The sequence below is a fragment of the Herpailurus yagouaroundi genome, unplaced genomic scaffold (genome assembly GCF_014898765.1).
Source record: "Herpailurus yagouaroundi ecotype Mexico unplaced genomic scaffold, PumYag 203, whole genome shotgun sequence".
In the NCBI taxonomy this organism is placed as follows: Eukaryota; Metazoa; Chordata; class Mammalia; order Carnivora; family Felidae; genus Herpailurus; species Herpailurus yagouaroundi.
The window spans coordinates 33164890-33187009 of NW_024412434.1; the positions used below are offsets into that span (position 1 = coordinate 33164890).

Here is a 22120-nt window from a genome sequence, read left to right on the forward strand (position 1 = left end):
AGACCTGGGGAGGCCAGGCAACGGGGCCGATCCCCCAGCTGGTAGTGGGCTGGGACCCAGACACCCTGAGCAGGCAGCCTGCACACCCGCGGGGCTAGTGGTCCAGCTGGTGACACAAACACACAGAGGGAAGGCAGACACGTGGGGACAGCCCAGCATGAGGTGTGGGCAGTGAACACTGGAGGGAATCCTGTCACAGGAAAGACCGTAAGGACGGGGCGGTGACTGGGATGGGCAGTGACCTCGCCACTCTCTCCTCCAACAACTACCAGAACCCCCATGACAAACGAGGCGCAGTCAGGTCCTTCAAAGACCGCCACGCACGTGAGAGACATCTAGGGTCTCACAGTCACTCATGGCGGCATAGAGTCCAGCCTCTGTGTCAAACTTCACCTTCAGGGCGGCATCATCCGCTGCCCTGGGGACCTCTGAGGAGGGGCTCAGAGAGGACTATTCGTCTTGAAGAATGAAAGTCCTTCCTTCCATGAGCGCCGTCCCCTTGGAAGCCCTGTGTGGTCATCTCTGTAAACTGTCACTGCCCTGGGGGGCCCTGACCTGCACACCTTGGAGGTACCACCAGCTCACATGCTCGGGAAATGGAGCCCTGGGGGCTGGTGGCTCCTCTCCTGCCCAGCGTGCACCTGACACTCTCACCTCCCCCGCCCCTGCCACACGCCAGACGTTCAGACCAGTAGAGACCAAGAGGCTCTGTGCTCCCTCCTCCCTGCCGGACCCTGCAGGACCCCATCAGGAGGGTGGCTCGGGCAACCGTTGGAAGGACAGACCGATGGGGGATCAGCTCCGAAACCCGGGAAGGGTGCGGGCGGGCTGAGAGCAGGGGTGCGGATGCGACAGCGGCCAGGGGCACACTGGGAAAGCAGGGCGCCAGGTCACCACGTGAGGAAGCAGGTGAGTCCCGTGACTCGGGCTTCCCGTTGGAGCCCCGGGCGGAAGGGATGAGCGCGGGGGCGATGAACACCGAGAATGCTGGATTTGACGGGAGAAGCTCACCGCGTCTGGAGCAGACGGACTCAGACGCGTCTACGGCAATCCGGCACAGTGCCCGCCGGAAGCGGGAAACGTGGCCAACGCGTCACAAGGGAGTCGGGCGGGGTTGGAGGAGGAGACCGCCTTCGGGCCACCCGCCTGCAAATGAGAGCTCCGTCTGAGCGCGGGACGCCCGCTGCCGCCCACGCGAGCCACGACCCCTGTCGGCCAGCACGAGTTGCTGATAGTCACGCTGGGCAGACCCGGGACCGCCTGGGACCACAGCAGAAACCCTCAGGGATGCCGCTCCGAGCCCAGAACCCCCGCTCAGGTGGGAGAGCACGCGTGGAGGGACGGCGGGGACGCTGGCCGTCACACGCGGCCTCGGACAGCATGCTGGCAAGGGCACGCCTGGCCCGCACAAGCTCCCTGATCTGGACGCGGCTGATTCCAGGCGGGGAAGGGAGAAGAGGCCGCAGGTTCGGTCACCCGGGCTCTGCTGTGCCGTGGGCGTGTATATAAAGTAGCCATGCCACAGGGGCGCGAGTGCCACATTAGAGTCCTGAGAGAGGAAGCCAGCAGAGTAACAGAGATTACAAGGCATCGGCTCCCTCATCACGGAGCGTGCAGAGCCCCACCCCCCACCACCGTCTGTCACCTGCAAGCTGGAGAGGCAGGAAGATGATACACGGCTGGAAGGTCCGTGACCCAGGGGAGCTGGCGCTACAGGTTCCGAGACCCCAGTCCACATGTGAGGGCCCGTGAACCAAGAGTTGGAAGAGTGAGAATCCCCCTCCCTTCTCCACCTTTCTGTCTGTGCAAGTCCTCAACTGATTGGGTGAGGCCCACCTCAGCCGGAGTTCTCTGCTCGACTCGGTCCTCCGATTCGAATTCTGGTCTCGACCAGAAACTCCCTCACAGATGCATCAGAATCATGTGTGGCCACATATCCAGGCGCCCAGGGCCCATTCAAGGTAACACATACAATCAACCAACACAAATGTGCCACTCATGGTGTTTCTGTAGAGTCGTGGTTATCACCCGACAGATGTGCCATTCGGTGCTCAGGGAATCTGGTGACCTTGAGTCAGAGATGGATGCTGGTGAGGCTTTCACTCACTCACAGAAGCAACGGTTGAGGGTTGAAGCATCTAGTGCAGGAAGGGCACGAGGTGAGAACGGGTGAAGGATGGTCTGGGCCAGAGGAAACTAATACAGGAGGTCTTTTCATTAAAAAATGGAAGAATAGAATGTAAAACTGCAAAATAAAAGCATTTTGGTTTGGCACGTCTCCAAAGAAACCAGGATGCTAAGGAAGGAAGCCCAAGGAGCTGCAAGGAACCGACAACACCGAAGGACTTTGGGGGCGGCATGTCTCTAGGGGCAAGAAATCCAGACAGCGCGGGACTCGCGCTTATTTGCGGAGTATTATACTCTCGTTGTACCCACGGCTCCCTAACTACAGCCCCCCGGGTGCCTATCAGGTCTGTGGGGTTACTTGCATTGGTGAGAATTTCCAGCCTCAAGATAATTCTCTCCTAGAATTCCTGGCCGGGATCACAGCCCAACCGTGTCTTGTAGACCCTCTCAAATACTCACTGCTCCTCAGAGCCAGTCCGGTCACCATCTGATGATGGAGTGGAAGGGGCTCAGATGAACTGTGACCTTGATGGAATGGGGGGGGGGGGGCTCTGATGAACTTTGACTTCGCCGGTTGCAACAGAAAGAAAACCTTCTGGGAGAAGTGCAGTCTGAAACGGCCTCAGAGTCCCAGCTGAACCGTGGCTTCGCCCCCCGCCCGCCGAGACCCATTACTGGCGCGGACCTTCTGCCGCAAACGGGGATGGCAGTGAGGACCGCATCCAGGCTGGATGGCCATTAGGTCTGAAACCTCTTGTCGTCCTGCACAGACTGCTGTCCTGGCCGGAAGGACGGGGAGCCTCTAGTGGAGGCACCACACTGATTCGGAGAATGATGTCACGGCCGCCTGCAGGCGGAGCCTGGAATGGAGTCAGCATCTAGACTGCAAGCCAGATAATTGGGAGCGCTCGAGTCAAAGTGAAGTGTGAACCCACACCTTTACGTGTGCACATTTAAAACTTAACTAGTCACCTTCTCGTCCATCAATCAGTTGTCAGACCATCTGTCTTTGCCTGCTCTCTGCTCACCGCAATCTGGTGCCAGTGTGTTTGTTTTCCACGGCTTACAAAAATACGCCGGGTGGTGGAGTGCAGCTCGCGTCACGCCCGAAGTGTCTGCAAGGCCCCGAGACTGTCGTAGGGCCGCGATCGAGGCCTGATCAGGATCCCCCCTCCCCCTCCCGGGATATGTCCCGTGTCAGTGCTGTCACCGTCACCCAGGGAGCCTGTCTCGGGAGGCATCCATGCGGGACCTCGAGGGTGGGGCTCGAGCTCCAGGAGCCACAGTCACGCTTTTGCAGGTGCAGGCGGGGTGCTGGGGCTCCGGCGCCCTTCACTTAGGGCTTGCTGCCTGAGAAATCTGGGGGCTTCGTGAAGGAAGATGGGGGTCATGTGTCCCCCAACGTCCTTGGAGTCCCAGGGGGAGGGAAGCGCTCCCGCTCCCCTGTCGCCCATTCCCCGCGCACACCCAGCACCCGCACAGAAGCCCTCCTGGGAAAGCACTGGGGCCCAGGCAGGGTCCACTGGCTCACTGGAAGTTGCAACTCCGTGCTATAAACACAGAAGGACTATCATGCTCTGCCCCCAATCCCTCAGCAAATCCCAGGCAGAGCCTCAACTCCATGCTCATTTCCCACCCGAGAGACCCATCCTGTCCCGACTGAAGTTCACCATCACAGAACCCATTCTGAGCCCATCCGGGGGAGGGGAGGGAAGGATCCTCTGTCGAAATGGCCACCGTCTCCTCAGTGGTGGCTCTCCCAGGGACCACGTGTCCTCAGCGGTGACCCTCCCAGGGGGCCATTGTCCCTCAGTGGTGGCTCTCCCAGGGACCACCGTGTCCTCAGCAGTGACCCTCCCAGGGGACCAGTGTCCCTCAGTGGTGGCTCTCCCACATGAAGTCTCATGTGTGCTGCCCTCTGATCCCCTGTGGCCCTCAATACAGAATCAAGGCCCCAAGCCCATGGTAACGGGGAGCCACCCAGACACAGCTGCCAAGCTTCAGAGGCTGAACTGAGAGCCTGGTGCACTGACTCAGAGCCTTTGCACACGCCGCTCCTTCCGGGTGGGGTGGTCTTCCCTCCCTAAAGTGCACAGTCCCATTCTCACCCTTCCAGCAGGAGTATCTCGGTTCTGAAGCAGACCTCCCAGTTCAATAAATGGGAAACTTACTATTATCCATTAGGTCTCAGCTAAGCAGTCACCTCCTGAAGGATGCCTCCCCTGATGTTCTAGATCCCCCCGGCCAGGTGAGGTCCCTGACGTTCTAGATCCCCCCAGCCAGGCGAGCTCCCTGACATTCTAGACCCCCCCCCCCGCCTGGCCAGGAGAGGTCCCTGACGTTCTAGATCCCCACCCCCAGCTAGGCAAAGTCCCTGACGTTCTAGACCGGCCCCCCGGCCAGGCAAGGTCCCTGATGTTCTAGATCCTCCCCCCCTCCAGGCAAGGTCCCTGATGTTCTAGACGCCCCCCCCCCGGCCGGGGGGGGCCCTGGTGTTCTAGATTTCCGCCCCCCCCCCGGCCAGGTGAGGTCCCTGACGTTCTAGATCCCCCCTGGCCAGGCGAGGTCCCTCAGGTTCTAGATTCCCCTGGCCCGGCGAGGTCTCTTTGCATGATTCCTTCTTGGCGTTGGAGTTTGAAATTTCATGGATTAGGTGTGCAACTATTTGCATTCAACAAAGATTTGTTGAGTGAAGGTATTAGTCAGCCCAGGTTGTAACAAAGAACCACAGACCGGGCAGCTATACAGCAGACATTCACTGTCCCACACGCTGAAGGCAGGGAGTGTGAGATCCGGGCGTGGGCAGGACTGGTTTATCCGAGGCCTCTCTCCTGGGCGTGTAGATGCCGTTCCTTCCCCATGTCCCCACCTGGTCATCCCTCTGTGCGTGTCTGTGATTGGATTGGGGCCACCCTAGTGACCTTGTTTCACCTCCAGCCCCTCTTTGAGGACCCCGTCTCCGAACACAGGCACACCCTGAGTTCCTGGAGTCAGGCTCCAATGTGGATTTGGGGGAAAGTCATAGTTCAGCCCACACAGTGAACGAGTGACTTACTCCATGCTGGCCACCTGCTTACTGGACCCGTTCAAGACCACTCACGACTGCTCCCTACCGGGAAATTCCAAAAGGGGTCTTCATCTTCTTGTGACAATCAGACCTCCTTGTGTGCCACAAAACCCCATGCAGACCCAGGATCTCCTTGTGTTGATGTTGCCTGACCTCCCTTGTGTCGTTCATAGAACAGCAGCTTGAAAACAGTGTTTTAAAATACATGTTCCCGAAACTCAGAAAAATCCTTTGCCTTTCCCCCAAGACGTTACTCCTTTTCTCCTGCCCGCATAGAGGTTAATTATTTTTTTGCTTCCCAGGGTAACCCACCTGTTCAAACTGATTTGTGTTTGTGTTTAGAAAGAAGGAACATCCATTAAAGACATACCTGTATCTGATCACAATATATGGCTAGGAAGGAAAGTGGGTCAGGCTTCAGGGAGGCCATCTGTCAGAGTGCATTTTGGCAAAAAGAAACCCTAAGAAAGGGACTTTGGAGGGGCTGAGGTTTGTAGCCCAGAGGCACCAGCAGAGTTCTATGGCTTCCAACTGTCACCTTCTTGTCCAGGGACACGACTGTCTGGGAGAGCTGAGCTATGCTAGACGTGGGCATGAGTGTGGCCGACAAAGCAGAGATGTGTTGTTCAAAACCTCACTTTAAATTGTTGAAATGAGGGAGGAACCAAAGTGCTCAACTTATGGAACTTTTAAAAATAACCTAAACTGTGAAATATTTAGTGCTTTTAAGGAGGCAGAGCAGAAGATCGAATGCTTAGATATCTTAGCAATTACGGTTGAGTAAAAGTTCCAGCAAACACGTTATATCACATGAACATAGTCTCCAGGTAACTGACATGTGCTCAAGCACCAGAGGACTTTCTAAAATTTTCCTCTTACCGGGGCGCCTGGCGGCTCAGTCGTTAAGCGTCTGACCCTTGATTTCGGCTCAGGTCAGGATCCCAGGGTCGTGGGATTGAGCACAGAGCCTGCTTGGGATTCTCTCTCTCTGTCTCCCGTGCTCACAATCTCTCTCTCTAAAATAAAAAAAAATAAAAAAATTCATCTCACTTAGTAAAATTGCTTCATACATCATTTATAAACAAAACAGCTTGTGAAGGCAATCACCACACTTACGAACCAGGTTCCACAGCCCCTCCTGCCGCCCTCATGAGTAAGCAGAGTCTTAAGTCACGAGCGTGGCGGGCATGCTCCAGTTCTCTGTGCACCTGCTGTGGTTCTCACTTCCACCCCCATCCTGGCCAGTTCCCCTGGTTTCCAGGCATGCGCGGTCTTGACGGGAGTCTGAGGGTGTCTCCAAGGGGCTCCACCTTTCAGGCGGTGACTCTTCCTATAACCACCGCCAAGCCTTCTAAGATATTTGAGCTTCCAACTCCATGAAATAAGCAAAAACAAAGCCGAGAACCCAGTGCCCCTGGGGGGCCACGACTGCGCACGCTCACTCTTCCAGGCCGCCACCTGACTTCTTTCCCCAGAGAGTGGTCTGCCTGTTTGAGAACTGCATAGAAATGAAAGTACTTCCCACCTGCTCTTCTGTGCCCAGATTTTTATTTTCTTACTATAATGTTTTAGAGTTTCATCCATAGTCCCTCAGGCGTTGTTGTTGCTGATAGTTACCCCTCATGTAAATGTAACACAATTCACTTATCCATTCTTCTGCTGATGTGCATGTGGGATGTTTCTAATTTTGAGCTGTAATGAATGAAATGTCTCTAAACATTCTTGCACAAATCTTTTTTTTTTTTTAACACATGTGTTTCATTTATCTCAGGTAAATATTTAGAAGCATAACAGGTGTATATGTAACGGCCAAAACGTCTTCCAAAGTGTCCCAGGGACAGAGTGGTGCGTCCTGGCCCCGCTGTGTCTTTGCCTAGACTGAGCTACGGTCCTAAGTCTCAGCTGTTCCACTGCTGTGCCCTGACACACTACACCTTTATGGTTTTAATTTGCATTTCCCCCTGTGTGCAGTGATGTTAAGCACTTTTGCATGGGCTTACTGGCTTCTGATATTCTCCTCTGTCAAGTTTCTGTTCAAGTGTTTTGCCCATTTCTTAAACTTTGGACTTTTTTCCCTTTATTATCCAGTCGAAAGGGTTCTTATACTCTGGATACAAATCAGTTGTCTTGATTATATGTCTGTTACCCTAACGTACGACCTGCTTTTTGTTTTCTTAACAGTGTATTTCAGTGCTGAAATTTTTAATTTTGATGAAAACTAATTTGTTTTTTTCTTCTATGATTAGTGCTTTTCTGTGTCCTAAGAAATCCGCACACATGAGGACCATGACAGTGATCTGTATTTTCTTCCACAAGTTTTAGAGTTATAGCTTTCACATTTAGGTTTATGGCCCATTTTGTGACAATCTCCATGTATGGTATGAGGCACAGCTCAGAATTCATTTTTCCCAACCTGGTGTACAGTTTTTTCAGCTGTTTGTTGATAAGACTTTCTTTCACTCCATTGTATTACTTTGAATTCTCTGTTGGAAATCAATTGATCTTATAGGTACGATTCTATTCCTGAATGCTCTGTGTTGTCCCCCTGGACTATTTATCTATCTTTACATCACTACCAAATTGTATTTGTTCTTTGTTATCAATATTCTCAGCAAATGTGATCTCGTTTGGTTCCAGCCAAGAGTTTCTGCCCTCTGAAAATGCTTCCCACGTGCTCCGAAAATACATGAAATCACATCACTTCCAAGGGCCATAGGCCTTTATTTTGCAATGAGTAATAAGGTTTATAACACAAATGTCCTGGATCATTTTGAGAAATGCATTAGAAATGGCGTGCTGTGATATGACAAATGGTGACCGGGCCTTCCCGGAGAGGGAGTCTTGGCTGGAGGGCAGCCCCGGGCGCCATCCAGCATCACGGCCAGTGTAGGGCTGCTCTTTCGGCTCAGTTTCCGGCTGGGCCACACCAGATACTCTGGGTGCAGGGCCCAGCCACCCCTTCCAGATACTCTCCCTACAGGAAACACCTTCTCCTTCTTCCCGACTTTACACGGGGGGTGGGGGCGGCAGAAGCGTGGGGAATTCTGGAGCCAGCCTCTCTCAGTGTACACAAAATGTCCGGAATCGGGTAAAATGAAAGCACAGCCTCCGTTTTCATCAGTAACCCGTATGAGCCCGACCTCACGACTGTGGTGAACACAGACAGCAGACAGAGCCGGAAGTCTGAGCGCAGCTCAGACAGGACCACGCCAACGGGAGGCTCCGCTGACACAGTGGGTCAAGGAAACAGCCACAAAGAAAGGCGTTGACACCGAACCGTTTTCAGTGTGATTATTCTAAATAAAAACTAGAATTCCCGCCGTGTGTCCTAATGACACGCTAAAGCGGCAGCCTTCCCACTCTCAGGGCCAACTGATTCTCGCAGAAGCAACGATGTGGGATTCCCCGGCAGACAGGCCAGCAGCAGGTGCCCTGTTTTGTTCGGGTGGGCGAGTTTGGGCTGGGAACCTAAAATCCACTGCTGCAGAGGAGTCGATAGGATGTGAAAGAGGTAGGGTTACTACATAGAATAGTGGATATCCAGTCAAGTTTGAATGATCGAATTGTGGTAAAATATATATAACATAAAAGTTGACACATTAACGGTTTTTAAGCATATAGTTTGGTGGCATTAAATACATATATATTGTTATGCAACCATCTCCGGAACCTCCTAATTTTCTCAGACTGAATCTCTGTCCCCACTAGACACTGACCCCCACCAGCCCCAGCCCCTGGCGCCCACCATTGTACAGTCTCTGTGGCTTTGACTCCTCTATGGACCTCAAATAAGTGGATCCCACAGTATTGGTCTTTCTGTGGCTGGTTTATTTCACTCAGCATAATGGCCTCAAGGTTCATCCACGTGGTCACGTCTTGCAGAGTCGCCTGCCTTTTTAAGGATGAATAATGTTCTGCTGTGTGCATTCACTCCATTTTGTTGTCCACTCCTCTGTCAGGCGGACACGTGGCTGTTTCCACCGTTCAGCTGTTTTGAATAGTGCTGCTGGGAACACAGGGGCACAAATACCTCTCTGAGACCCTGCTTTCTATTCTCTTGGGTGCAGACCCACACGTGGGCTTGCCAGTTTCATGGCGGCTGCACCATTTCTCACTCCCACTCTCGGTGGTCAAGGCTCCGAGTCCTCCACATCCTCACCGACTCTTGTCACCTCCTAGCTGGCTTTGGGATGGGAGCGATTCTGACGGGTGTGAGGTGGTGTCTCGTGGTTTTGATTTGTATTTCCCTGATGGCGACTGATGTGGAGCATCTTTCCACGTGTTGGCTGACCATCTGGATGTCTTCTTTGGAGAAATGTCTATTCAAGTCCCCTGCCTTAAATCTGGACTTCAGATAAACTGAATAACGTTTCGGTATATGCACGCGGCACACAATACTGGACATTTATACACGCTAAATAAGTATCTGCTGTTTATCTGAAACTCAGTTTTGACTCGGGGTCTTGTGTTTTTATTTGATAAATCTGGCAACCCTAGAAAGCAAGAACTCTGAGGATCTGAAACAGTCTTTAAATATTTCACAATTGTGCTAAGGTGAACTCTGAAATGGTTTAGTGTATTTTTGTGGGTGTTTGGCTGGTAGCCTCCGCTCTATTAGAAAAATGTAATTTCATTTTGAGATGCTCCAGACTAAATCATTTGAGCTTCACACTCTTTGTGTAACATTATTGGGCGCCCTTAATGAAATTATAACTCAAGCAAAAGATTTCATTCCCTCATAGTAAATTAGCTTGGGCTGTGAGGGTCTGGGAGAGCCAGTGCCTCCCTGGCTTATTCTTCTCGTTCCGTAGAATGAAGAAGGAGCAGGCATTTTATATTTGAGTTATTTATTGTTCTCTCTGAGTGAACATTACATCGCTGCCCGTCCCCACTGGAAACAACAGCTGTTAACAGGCTCCTGAATGAATTTCAATGTGGAGTCCTCTGGCCTCTGGGAAGCGTGGGTAAAGAGAAAACGGGCTCAGAATTCAAAGAAAAAGAGCATGTTGCCGGCCTGGGTCTGAACGCCTGAAGGCTAACTGCAGATAAAACCACCAGCTGAGGCTTTCGGGCGAAGTCACAGTCAGAGCTGTGCCCAAAAGGGAGCCCCACACGCCAGCAGTCCCCCTTCCTGCGGACAGAAGCAGCAGGGGGCACTGAAAACCCTGCCCTCTGGTGCCAACTGATTCCTACGGAGTGTCCCCGTAGCAAAGTAGCTCAACCCCTGCGGGCCAGGTGCGGACACGAGGACTGCCCAGAACAGTGGGGAGGGGGCCCGGGAGAGGCGGGTGTCCACATGCGGACCCAGGGTGCACTCGCCTCTGCCCCCGAGGAGGCTCCCCTGTGGACAAGCGCCTAGCTCTGGAGGCTGGATGTAATCAGTGGAGTCTCTACAACACGGAGCTTTTCCTCCGGGCCCTTTAATATTCTGTCTGTAGTGCCTCCCCTCTGAACTCCTCCCACAATCCTGTCTTTCTTTTTAAGAGACTCATCGCTGAGGGGTGCCTGGGGGGCTCAGTCAGTTACGCGTACGAATTTGGATCAGGTCATGATCCCGTGTTCCATGGGTTCGAGCCCCACATCGGGCTCTGTGCTGACAGCTCGGAGCCTGGAGCCTGCTTCGGATTCTGTGTCTCCCTCTCTCTCTGCCCCTCCCCCACTTGTGCTGTCTCCCAAAAATAAACATTAAAAAAATTTTTTTAATAAATACATAAATAAAATAAAAAGATTCGCAGCGCTGAGACTGTGGGAAAACACGTCCCGTCGGCCACAAGCAGCGTCCCCCCGGGCCAGCTGCCCACGCAGATGTCAAGAGCCCAAACATGGGATGATGCTGTCCCCACTGCCTGTCCTCCCGCCGGCTCCCCTCCAGGCTCTGCTGGGCCCCCATCTGCAGGATGGACATGGGGCCCCCATCCTGCACCCCTCCCTCCCTCCCTCGCTGCCCCTGTTTGGCAGCTTGAAGGTCCATCCTTGCTCATGCACTTCCGGCCCACATGGCAAGTTCTCCATTGATGGGGAGGAAAGGTCTTGGCTTGAATTGCACGATTCTCGTTTAATTGTGGCTTTTTTTTTTTTTTGTACTTGCTTCACTGCCTCCCTGTGAAATGCCCTCGGCCCGAGCTCTGCCCCACCCAGCACCCTGGGAGCCCATGCAAGGTTGTCGCCCTGGAGACGATCGTTTGTGGAGTTTTGAGGGACAGGGAACAAGAGGAGGGGAGATGCCAAAAATGAGAAAAGAAGAAACATGGAAATCATAAAGTCTAAAATTGAATGGAGAGAGGGGTTTGATGAAAACGCTGTCAGAAATTCAATAAAAGACTGAACCAGAATGAAGTGGCTGAAGCCAAAACGAGCCTTCAACGCCCCGTCCAAACCCTCAGTAATAAGAACTTGGGAGAGCACTGAGTTTTTCTGAAACTCAATGTCAAAAGTGCATTTCCTGTTCTTCTTTTCTTTCCAGACAAAGTAACCATGTTGTCAGCCTTCATCGCTCCCTTCAAGCACTTAAGCCCCGGGGCCACCAACACGGAGGATGAAGACAATCTAAGTAAGCAGTTTCCCTTCCCTGAAGAGCCGAGGGGGTCCCAGCCCCATGCGCTGAGGGGGTGTCCTCTACTGTCCCCGAATGAGAGACCCTTGGGGTGACGGGGGGGGGGACTGTGTGGGTTTCCCAGAGCAAGAGGCTCCACTCCTGTCCCCACCTGGAGTCCCTTCCCCATCATGAATCCCATCCCCACCTGCAATCCTGTCCCCACCTGGGTGGTGGGAAAATATGAGCAGTGACTATATAATTGAGAACTCCAGCAATTGCAGGGAAGAAACAGTTCTCTTGGACCACCCCGCCTCTCTTCCCTTTGTTTTTCCCTCCAAAAAGAAGAAAGGGAGGGAGGAAGGGAAGGAGGGAGGTAGCAAGAGAGAGGGGGAGGAAGGCAGGGAGAAAGAGGGGGAGAGAGGAGGGAGAGAGGGAGGTGAACACAGTTTGTATAATCATTCCACAAGGAAAGAGCTGGATGGTTGCCTGCCCGTTGGGACGACAGTTCTGGCTCATGGATGAAACCAGACACCAAAGCAGTGCGGTGTGGGGACCAAAAAGCTGGTTGGGGGAGGGGATCTGAACAGTCCCCCTGCCGAGACCACTGAGGGCCCCCAAGGGAGGCAGGGCTGGTGTGCGTGTGCAGGCGCCCAGGCGTGCCTGGCACACACGGTCTCCAGTCCGTGGCGCACTGTCAACCATTCACGCGAGGGGTGAAGCATCCCAGTCCATGCAGATCCTTCTCGCGTTTCAATATTATCTGACAGATGGGTCACCCTTCCAGCCAAGAGTGAAGGGCATGCTTACTGCCTGCGGTGAGGGGGCGAGGGGCGAGGGGCGTGTGCGGGAGCTCCCAGGGCAGAAGGCACCGTCGGGGACCCACACGGGAGTGCTGTCCCCTCTGCCGCCAGCTGGGAAGAAGCAGGGGCCCCTCCCAGGAAACCCAACCATCAAGGGGACTGGAGGCTGAGGTCGCTGCCCTGCGTGGAAATCAGAACATGCATCTCTGGACCCTCAGTTCGGGGTCAGAGCCTCAGCAAAGCACATGCGCCCAAGGGAAAGTCTGGCAAGGGCTTGTTTTTCTTCTCTCAGGGTCTAAATGGGAAAATTTCTAGGACTCGGTCAATTTACTGAGCTGCTTCAGAAATGTGGGGCGTGCGCGCGCGCGCACACACACACACACACAAGTGCACATGCATGTGTACATGTCCATGAATGCATATTCTAAGCAGGCATGCACACGAGCCCCACGCTGAACTGGACTTATGGCCAAAGCTATCTGATAACACACGTGCAATATATGAGTTGAGAAAGAGAATCTCCCTCTGCTTCCTCTTCTTTCCCACCTCGAGGGGCTGGAACGCTGTGTGTCTACTCGGGGGCCCAGTGTGGACACGGCCACGTGCTCTGTAAGTGCCCCCACGAGCCTGGCCAAGAGACCCACGGCTCAGAGCCCCAGCACCTCATTTGCAAAGTGGGGAAGGGAACGTTACCTGAGTCACGGAGTTGAGATCGGAATCAGGACGATGCATCGAGACGTTCAGCAAGGACCTGGAAGAGAGGAAGTGCCCAAGTTGGCTAACAGCAATCAAGGGGATTTCCCCTAATTCAGCTCCCTGGCTAACAGGTGGTTTTTCGCTGTTTGTTACCTGCTAAAATGCCTTAGCAATGCTCACAAAATTGTTTTCTGTCAGTGGAGTGGCCATCCGTCTTTGCCATATAAGCTGCTGATGTACTTAGGAAACCCTGTGCTCGGACACCGTTCGAAGACAGACCCCAAGCCGTGCCCTTGTCTTCGCAACTCTAGTTCTCCGACACAGTCTGCACAATTTGTAACCCCAGCGCCACTGGAAGGCGGGAGAGGAACCAGTGGTGACTCCCCTGAGAGGGCAGGGGTGTGTGTCTGATGCGTGTGGCATGTGCATGCACACGCCTGTGCAGGGAGAGAGGGTGGAGGGGTAGGAGCAAGCGTGAACTGGCTTTGCGGTCTCCTTCTGTTCTTAGGTCACGTGGCTCTGGTGTGCGTGGGCTGGAGATACATGAAAGTGCTCTGCCCGCTCCACGTGCGGAGTCAGGGGCGGGACCGTCAGGCAGGCTCCCCGCGCGGCCACCGGCACTCACCTCCCTCGTCCCAACGCCAAGGGCACAGCTGGGGTCCGGGGTTGGTGGCCAGAGAGACTCAGCCGGAGAGAAGTGGTGCCCGTGAGCCCCTCTGGAAGCTGTCAGCGGGGGTGGGTTTCCGCCAAGGGTCTACGGGACGACGCCACTTTGCTGAGACTTCCTGCTTAAGCGGGCAGCTCAGAAAGCTTTCTTCTCTGAACACTGGCCCCCCGACCTTGATGCCCACCACTGACCCAGGTCACATGAGGCGGGACGGTGATGCCCACTCCTGGGGTGCTTCCTGTACTGGGTCTGGAGGGAGGAAGACCCGCCCGCCGTGCCTGCTTGATCCTCCCCCAGATGTGCGGCAGGCACAGCGTCCAGGACCGCGTGTGACAGGTCAGGTCCTGCAAAGGAGGCCGCCTTGGCCTGCTTCCCAGCCCGATCTAGGAGCCACCTGGTCGGGCCTGCCCTTCTGCAACCCCAGCCAGCCGGCCCACAGGGCTCTCTGTGCTCAGAGAGTGGGCCACAGCCCACACCCTCGAGGCCCCAGGACCTCCCTCCTCCTGTGAACGGAGCTCCGGGCCACTGGCCTGGCTCCTGGCTGCACCCTTGTCGGACACGAATGTGGAGCTCGGACGGCCGGTTCCTTGGCGCCCCGCCAGCTGCGGACACAGCAGACATGCGGTGCTGAACAGCTCCCGGCACCGGGACTGCTTGGAGAAGTCCGGCTGCATCATAACTGGGCAGATGGTGGCCCCAGAAAGGGGAAAGGGGGCGAGGGGGTGAGGGGGCGAGGGGGTGAGGGGGCGAGGGTGCGAGGGGAGGGGCAGGGAGGGGCGAAGCGTGGGCATAATACACAGCCCCACGTGCCGCCTGCACTCGCGCCGGAGCCGTGAGGGCCATGAGCCCACAGCCGAGGACCTCGCCCTCCACGTGGCCTGTTCACATCTGAGGGCCGACAGCCAGTGCGCAAGGACAGTGCGATAACTGGACTTAACTCTGGGAGGAAACACTTCACCTGGAAAATTCAAGTGTAGCCACAGCCAGGCCAGGATAAAACTCTGGTCTTTCTCCCCAAAATGTGTTTCTTTTATGCGCTGGACCTTCACAGATAGCACTGCATTTGCTGACAATTTTTGTCAGACAGAAGTACTTGTGGGCTCAGGAGACGGGCCGACGCGTGAGGGAGCGGAACGGACGTGGCCGTGGTTGAAGTTCTCGCTCACACGGCCACTCGGCCTCAGAGGGTGGCTTTGTGCCCGGCCGTCTTCAAATCGCCGCTGAGCGTCCATCACTGACCTTTGTGGTATCTGTATTTGCCTGTGTTTCTTCCACTTCCCACAATGGAAGGGCACACGAAACTGTGGGAGTCACAGACACTGCAGTTCACGGACGTCTGGTGCCGGATGGCGTGAGGATGAGGGAGGTCACCGGTGTCCCACCGCAGCAACGCGCCAGCCAGCGTGGGCTCTCAGGGCGCCTGCACGCGGTTCCCTCGGGAGCGGACTTCGCCAATGGAAGGCATTTTCCAAGGGGGAGAAACATGACGTGAGCCCTGGATGGGGACACAGTGGGGTGGTGGGAGCTGCCCTGGGCCCCCAGGCCCACCGCCCCATTCTGCTCCCCATTCTGTTTCCAAGCATTCGCCCACAGGCTGGCGTCCCGAGGGCGCACACACACACACACACACACGTGCACAAAGAGTGTAGGGACGGGCAAATCCTTAAATGCACCTTAACGTGCACCTGACTTGTAACAAGTGACAGCCCCCGTCCGGCCCCCTGCACGGGAGGTGAGTTTCCCTGCAGAGCTGCTCCAAGCTCAAACGTCCCACAAGTCTCTGAGTTATGACCCGCAAGAAAAGCAATCGTTCGGGAGAATGAATTCCAGGGTAGAATTAAGGACTCGCCAATTCTTATATCGTAGTATGACCCGTCTGTTTGAGGGGTTCCGAGCGCACAACAAATACACTTTCAGAAACAACCCGTTTTTATCGTACAATAAATATTCCAGAGCCACGTCTCGCCCCCTGGAACCCTGGGAGAGTCCTGGCAACTGCTACCTCCGAGGCAGCCGTGATCGGTCGCCAGTCAGAGAGCCGCAGTGTTTACAGATCATGTGGAAAGTCTTGGTGCGTTATCCCCCTGGACCCTCACAAAGGCCCCACTGGCGGGTTCTGTCTGTGCACGACTCTGCCACCAGCCCCGTGCAGAGCCCCAGCTGCACCTTCCTTCCGTCTCCAGAGACAGTGCTCACGCCGTCCATGAGGCCTGGGGTCAGCTCCCTGAGAGAAGGCCAACTCTGAACCAGCAAAAAATGCACGCCTGGAGGGTCAGCACGGGACACGAGCTCCTGGGCAGCTTGGGGACGACAGGAGCCCGCTGCCCACATCGAGGTGCCCCAGTGTGTGTCAGCAACATGCCTGCAGGGCGATTCTCAGGACAGCCAGGCCAGGAGCAGAGACCAGGCCCTGCTCTCCTGGACGAGGAGAATCCGTGATCTCCAGGCACCTCAGGGGTGACCCCAGGGTCAAGGAGCAGAAGACTGTGCTGGGACAGAGCCCTGGGTGCGTGGGCTCCGTGGCGCCCAGACCCAAGGGCACGTGTGCAGGGACAGGCACCCAATAGCCTGTATCAGGAGTGAGAGCCTTCTCAGCCTCCTGACTTCTTGTCTCTGGGTCATTCTGACAACAGACTATGGGAAACACGTTAACCATGATGGAGAACAGAATGAGAATCCTCTCCTAGGTCGGGGGGTGGGGGGATTGCAATGCGTTTAGTACCGTCCGTGTGGAGGAGACATGAGGGTCAGAGCTGGAGTCCCGTAAGAAACTCAGGCGGCCTTGCTGCAGCAAAGCCCTGCAGGGACCCGGCAAGTGGCGAGAGGTTTTCCAGGACAGGCTCGTGGATCTCTAAGCAGCGCTATGGCTGCAGGACAGGTCTCCCTGCGAGGTCCCCGTCCATCCCTCCTCTGGCAGCCAGGAGCTAAGGTGCATGTGGTCCAGGTGTCCTTCCGTCTCCCCCACCGGACTGACTGTCCCAAATGACAAAGTCTACTTTCGCCTCTGTCTGTCTCGGGACCCAGAAGGCTGCTGACGCTCAGACGGGTCTGGTAAGTCCGTGTGATCAGAGTTTGCCTTGCCAACCACACGGGAGACACACAGGAGGCATTTGTGTCGCATTGTGGGGACCACAGCCTCAGCAACGGAGTGGACGTCTTCAGGCCTGGCCTCAGGAGCCCCCGGCTCCCGGCGCACTGTGACAGAAAGGCTGTTCCCCTGATCCCCGGCGGTCCTAGAATTCCAGGGAAAAGTCATTCTCAAGAGCTCAGGAGTCTCTGTCTCAGTCTTTCCTGCTATTTTCAAAAACCTGCGTGAGACTTTGCTGTATGTGAGGGTTTGGGCTGAGCCTCCTTCACACGCTCCTCTGGTTCAACCTCAGAATAATCCCACAAGGCAAGGCTATTGAAGCCACTGTAAGAAAATGGAGTGCGGGCAGGTGGAGGGACACGCACCGGAAGGGCCGAGGGGACTTGGACATCTCCTGTGCCTGAGCCCAGAGAGGGTGGAGAGGCTGCTGCCCCCCGCCCCCTGCAGCCTCCAGCTCCAAGGGCAGCCGGGCTGTGTGGAACCAAGTGGAATCCCCACCCGGCTCATTTGCAAAACCCAGACATTGTAGCTAGTGTTTCCCGGACGGGACCCAGAAGCCCACATTTTTCATCAATTTTTGTCAGTTATTGGTTATTATGGAAGGGGTCTTCCTGCCACAATCTGACAACCACGGCTTATGCCACGGCAGCCATAGGGAAATGTCCGTCTGTGAGGGCTGTTCCTCCAAGATAAACCTTTCTACCTCAAAAGGCAACAGAGGTCATCTGATATACTGCCTGCTCCACTGGCACAAACGGGCTCACGGACCCCCACCTTGTGGGAAATCAATAAGAAATTAGAGAACTCCGGCAACATCTACTCAATCTGGAGTAGGCCTTTTTGGTTGAGTTGGGTTTTTTTTCCCCATCTTTACGTTCAATTTGAGAAGCTGCATGGTTAATCTGATCTACTGTCTCTTGGCCCGAAATGCCCTAAAAATGGCAGAGCTATTTGCCGTCTGTCTGTAGCCAAGACCCATAATGCTTAAAAAAGGGGAAGAGATTAAGTGCTTGATATTTGGAAGGTAGTTATTTCTACCAAAATAGACTGTAAATAGATGCCACCCACCTCTAACTTACAAAACCCACTGTGTCCAGCCTTTGAGCAAAGTTACCTGTGCAGACCTAGCACCTCGTAGAAGCGAACGGCTCCAGGAAAGGCTAATGGTGCAGGCTGGCTAGGGAGCACTGGGCGGGGCCGCACAGGAACCCAAGGGCACCCCCCTCCTCCCCACCCAGGCTGGCAGGCTGCACTGCTTTGCCTTTTCTCTGCCAGCGACACCTCGAGGGCAAGGTCACGGAGTCTACGGCTCTTACTGCTGCTCCCCTTCCGGGGCAGGACTGAGGGGAACCCGCTGGGCGTCTGTCCGTAGGCTGTGAGCCAGCTATAAAAATCCCCCCTCATCTCCACGTGCTTAATGAGAAAAAACCCACTCCTGACTCCGGGGAAGCCTTCAAGGGCCGTGCGTGGCCCCCGCATCTGTCCAAACCGATGGCCGACGATAACTCCCTCACCACCTCCTGGAGAGCCCAGCGCAGGTGCCCTGCGAGAGGGCTGAGAAAATGGTGGGACGATTCTGTTTCCGTGAAACCACCCATGCATTAGACAGACATTCCCAGGACGCGTTCACATCTCCACCAACTAGCCCAGGGCAAGCACTTCCCTCTGTGAGCCTCGTTTCTTCTAGAAACTGGTGCCACGACCCCACCCAGGGTGGGTTTTAGGAATAAGAAAGGCAGCAAAGTGAAGGTGTGAGGGGCCTCCGTGAAAAGTAACTGCACCGCTCGCCACCACCATCCCCTGAGGATTTGGGACGAGACCTGAAGGGTCCGCGCCCCAGAAGCGCCCTTGTCTCTGGACCACCTCGTCCTGTGGTCCCGAAGTGACACATGCCCCACACGGAACAGCTGTCTGGGCTGAGAGGGGTCCAAGAAGGCCAGGCCACGGAAGTTAAGTCACCTTTACACGCATCCCGTCCACCACCCACAGTTAACAAGGGATGGTTTCGCCAAATTTACTTCCCACCGTTTCCTGCAAGGAAAGAAAGAAAGGGGAAAAGGAAACACCATAGACACAAAGGAAGCCACCCTGTAAGCCCACATCCATTTTCCGTCCTTGTGTCTCGGGGAAGGTGGGAAGTCTCTAACCTTTACCCCCTATGTGTGATTCCACAAACAGTGTATAAGGTGTGTGTCTGCAAAATCTGGTGCTGTCCTCGCTCTACGCGTTAGTTTGCGTCATCTAACCCATTTCTCAGTCACCTACGTGGACGCATACACACGTAGTTGATTAAGTGCAAGTGCCACGTGGCCTTCCCTTGAATGACGGCACCACAATTTGCCCACCACCGCCCTGGGCAGGAAAGGCCGCCCTGACCCTCAGCATTGCCCAAAGCCCGGAGGAGGAAGGGGACGCCTGTTTGGTTGGTTTGGGGCGGCCTGGGGAGATAGGCACGGCGTCCGTGCCCAGGGCGGGCAGCCGGCCGCAGCCTGGAGGCCTCGCGGGCCCCACCGACACCTCCTTCTCAGAAATGCCTCTCCGCAAGAACCGCCTGGGACGCAGGCCCCCATGTCCACACAACCCCCTCCCGGGGCCCCGGGCCAAGCGCGAGTCCCCAGCCGGCCGTCCTGCTGGCGGCTGCAGCGGTACCGTCTGACGTCGGTGGCCAGCCGCCAGGGCCCTGGGTCACGGCTGTCTTTCTCGCCCGCAGGTACCAGCAGCGCGGATGTGAAGGAAAACCGCGTGAGCAACTGGGAGGCGAGGCCCCTGGCCGCCAGCGACAGGGCCAGAGGCAGCACGCCCGGCGTGAAGCGGAAGAGGCCTCTGGAGGAGGGCAACGGCGGCCACCTGTGCCCCCTGCAGCTCGTCTGGAGGAAGCTCTCGTGGTCCGTGGCGCCCAAGAATGCGCTGGTGCAGTTGCACGACCTACGCCCGGGCCTGCAGTACCGCATGGTGTCCCAGACCGGCCCCGTGCACGCGCCCGTCTTCGCCGTGGCCGTGGAGGTCAACGGGCTCACCTTCGAGGGCACGGGGCCCACCAAGAAGAAAGCCAAGATGCGGGCGGCCGAGCTGGCGCTGAGGTCCTTCGTGCAGTTCCCCAACGCCTGCCAGGCCCAGCTGGCCATGGGCGGTGGCGCCGGGCCATCCACGGACTTCACCTCCGACCAGGCCGACTTCCCCGACACGCTGTTCAAGGAGTTCGCGCCCGCCGCCCCCAGCGAGGCCTTCCCCGGCCGCCGGCCCGCCGACCCCGGGCTGCTGGCCACGGCCTGCCCGCGGGGCCGGCTCCTCTGCCACCCGCTGGATCTGGGGGGCCCTGCGGCCCCGGGCGACAGGAACCCCGTGGTCGTGCTGAACAAGCTGCGCTCCGGCCTGCGCTACGTGTGCCTCGCGGAGCCGGCCGAGAAGCAGCGGGCCAAGAGCTTCATCATGGCCGTGTGCGTGGACGGCAGGACGTTCGAGGGCTCAGGACGCAGCAAGAAGCTGGCCAAGGGCCAGGCGGCACGGGCCGCCCTCCAGGCCCTCTTCGACATCCGGCTGCCGGGCCACGTCCCCAGCAGGAGTAGAGGTCAGCTCCTGCCCCAGGTGAGCCTCTCAAGTGCTGCCACAGGCGGCCGTCTTCTGAAGCCAGTTGGCCGGGTGGTGGGCAGACCCCTCTGCTCCCATCACTGGCGGGCCCCCCGCCCCCCGCATCATTGTTAGGAGCGGTTTGCAGGCCTTTGGAGAGAGAGAGCGGGTCGTGTGAGTGTGAAGAGAGTGTCCACACTCCCGGAGCAGGCAGCAGATCACCCTGGAGATGGCCATGCCACCCATGAGGGGCCGCAGCGGGCCCTCCCCGGGGAGAGGGTTAGCGGCAGGTCACTACAGTGAGCGCGGCAGCGTGATGTGTGCGCCAGGTGGGGTCCGGGGGCGGGGGGGGGGGGGCCTCCAGCTGGGGGCCTGCAGAAAGCCCTGCGAACGTGGCTCATCTCGCCCGGGTGATGCCAGTCGGGGCCCCCGGCCAGGCCAGACAGAGGCGCAGGGGCTGAGGCCAGGGGCTGGCGGGAAGCGGAGAGCTCAGGGAGGGAGAGGGGGCTCGCGCCTGCGTCACGGCCACAACCTTGCCGTTTCTGCAACACTGGGTCGCTCATTCAGGGAATATTTTGTGGCGCCGTCCGTGTGTCGGGAACTGTCTATCTGTGATTTTGTAACAACCTCTTCCCTCCAAGTCTTGAAAGTGCTTATTTATGCAATCACCCTTCCTGTCACCACTCTGGGGACTTGTGGGCGTCCTGTGTGTGTTGGATACAGGACGGTGTCTATATTGGCTTCAGCATCAATCGAGGACAGACGTGCTTCACGCAGTTAGAAAGCACAGAGGCCAGTGTGAGCGCAGAGTGGGCCCCGTGTACCTGAGTTACCGCTGGGACTACCATGCCCCCCATCACAGCATCCGGAACAGAGTCCGCTGCACCCGGGGGACCAGGCGCATGCTCCCCGGGGAGAACAAGGGGCTGCACAGCCATCAGAGCAAGTGGCTGCGGGCAAGACCCTAGAGCAGAATCACGCCGGGGCAGGCACTCACTCACTCACTCACTCATCCGTCTTTGATCCTTAGCGGCTGCAGGGCACAGGAGGGCAGGGGCCTGCTCCGGCCGTGGCCTGCCCCCCACAGCAGGGTAGAGAGATGGAGGAAGACTGCTGAGCGAGATATTCCTGTTTCTCTGCTCCCTCTGCCCTTGATCCCGTCCTTTGGTTTTCAGATACTTGCTGCACGTTGTAGGAGGCCAGTTGGGGCCGTTTAGACTGTAACCTTGCCTTGTCTTGCGACCTACCCTCAAGTAACACACCGTCCAAGTAAACACGGTGTTTGCAAAGCAGCTGGGCATCCCTGTGAGTCCCCGCACGTCTCCGAGGGAGGGAGGGGCTGCGTCTTGCTCCCTGTCTTCTGCACCCCTGCTGGTTTGTGTCCTTTGTTCCCTCCTGTCCTGTGTCTCCACTCGTCACTTAAACTCGCCAACAACACCCAAGGAAGCCTCTGTGCCCTCTGCGGCCTGCGTGAGCCCCAGGCTGCCGTGACGCTGGCCATGGCCTGTGTCTCCCAGCCACCTTCTCTGAGGACGCCCCCCATGCCAGGCCCCCGCGGGCCTCCGCCGGCCTG

The 22120-nt window shown here is 56.4% G+C and overlaps 1 protein-coding gene across 2 annotated transcripts in view; it reads left to right on the forward strand.

Moving 5' to 3' along the window:
• Positions 1 to 22120, forward strand: part of ADARB2 (adenosine deaminase RNA specific B2 (inactive)) — a 427099-nt gene that overhangs the window by 278994 nt on the left and 125985 nt on the right. The window contains exons 2-3 of one of the 2 annotated variants that reach the window (XM_040451564.1): positions 11658 to 11744; positions 19691 to 20565. In XM_040451564.1, the coding sequence (XP_040307498.1) occupies positions 11658 to 11744; positions 19691 to 20565 (962 nt within the window). The remainder of the gene's footprint in view (positions 1 to 11657; positions 11745 to 19690; positions 20566 to 22120) is intronic. The other variant, XM_040451565.1, reaches the window with a different exon arrangement.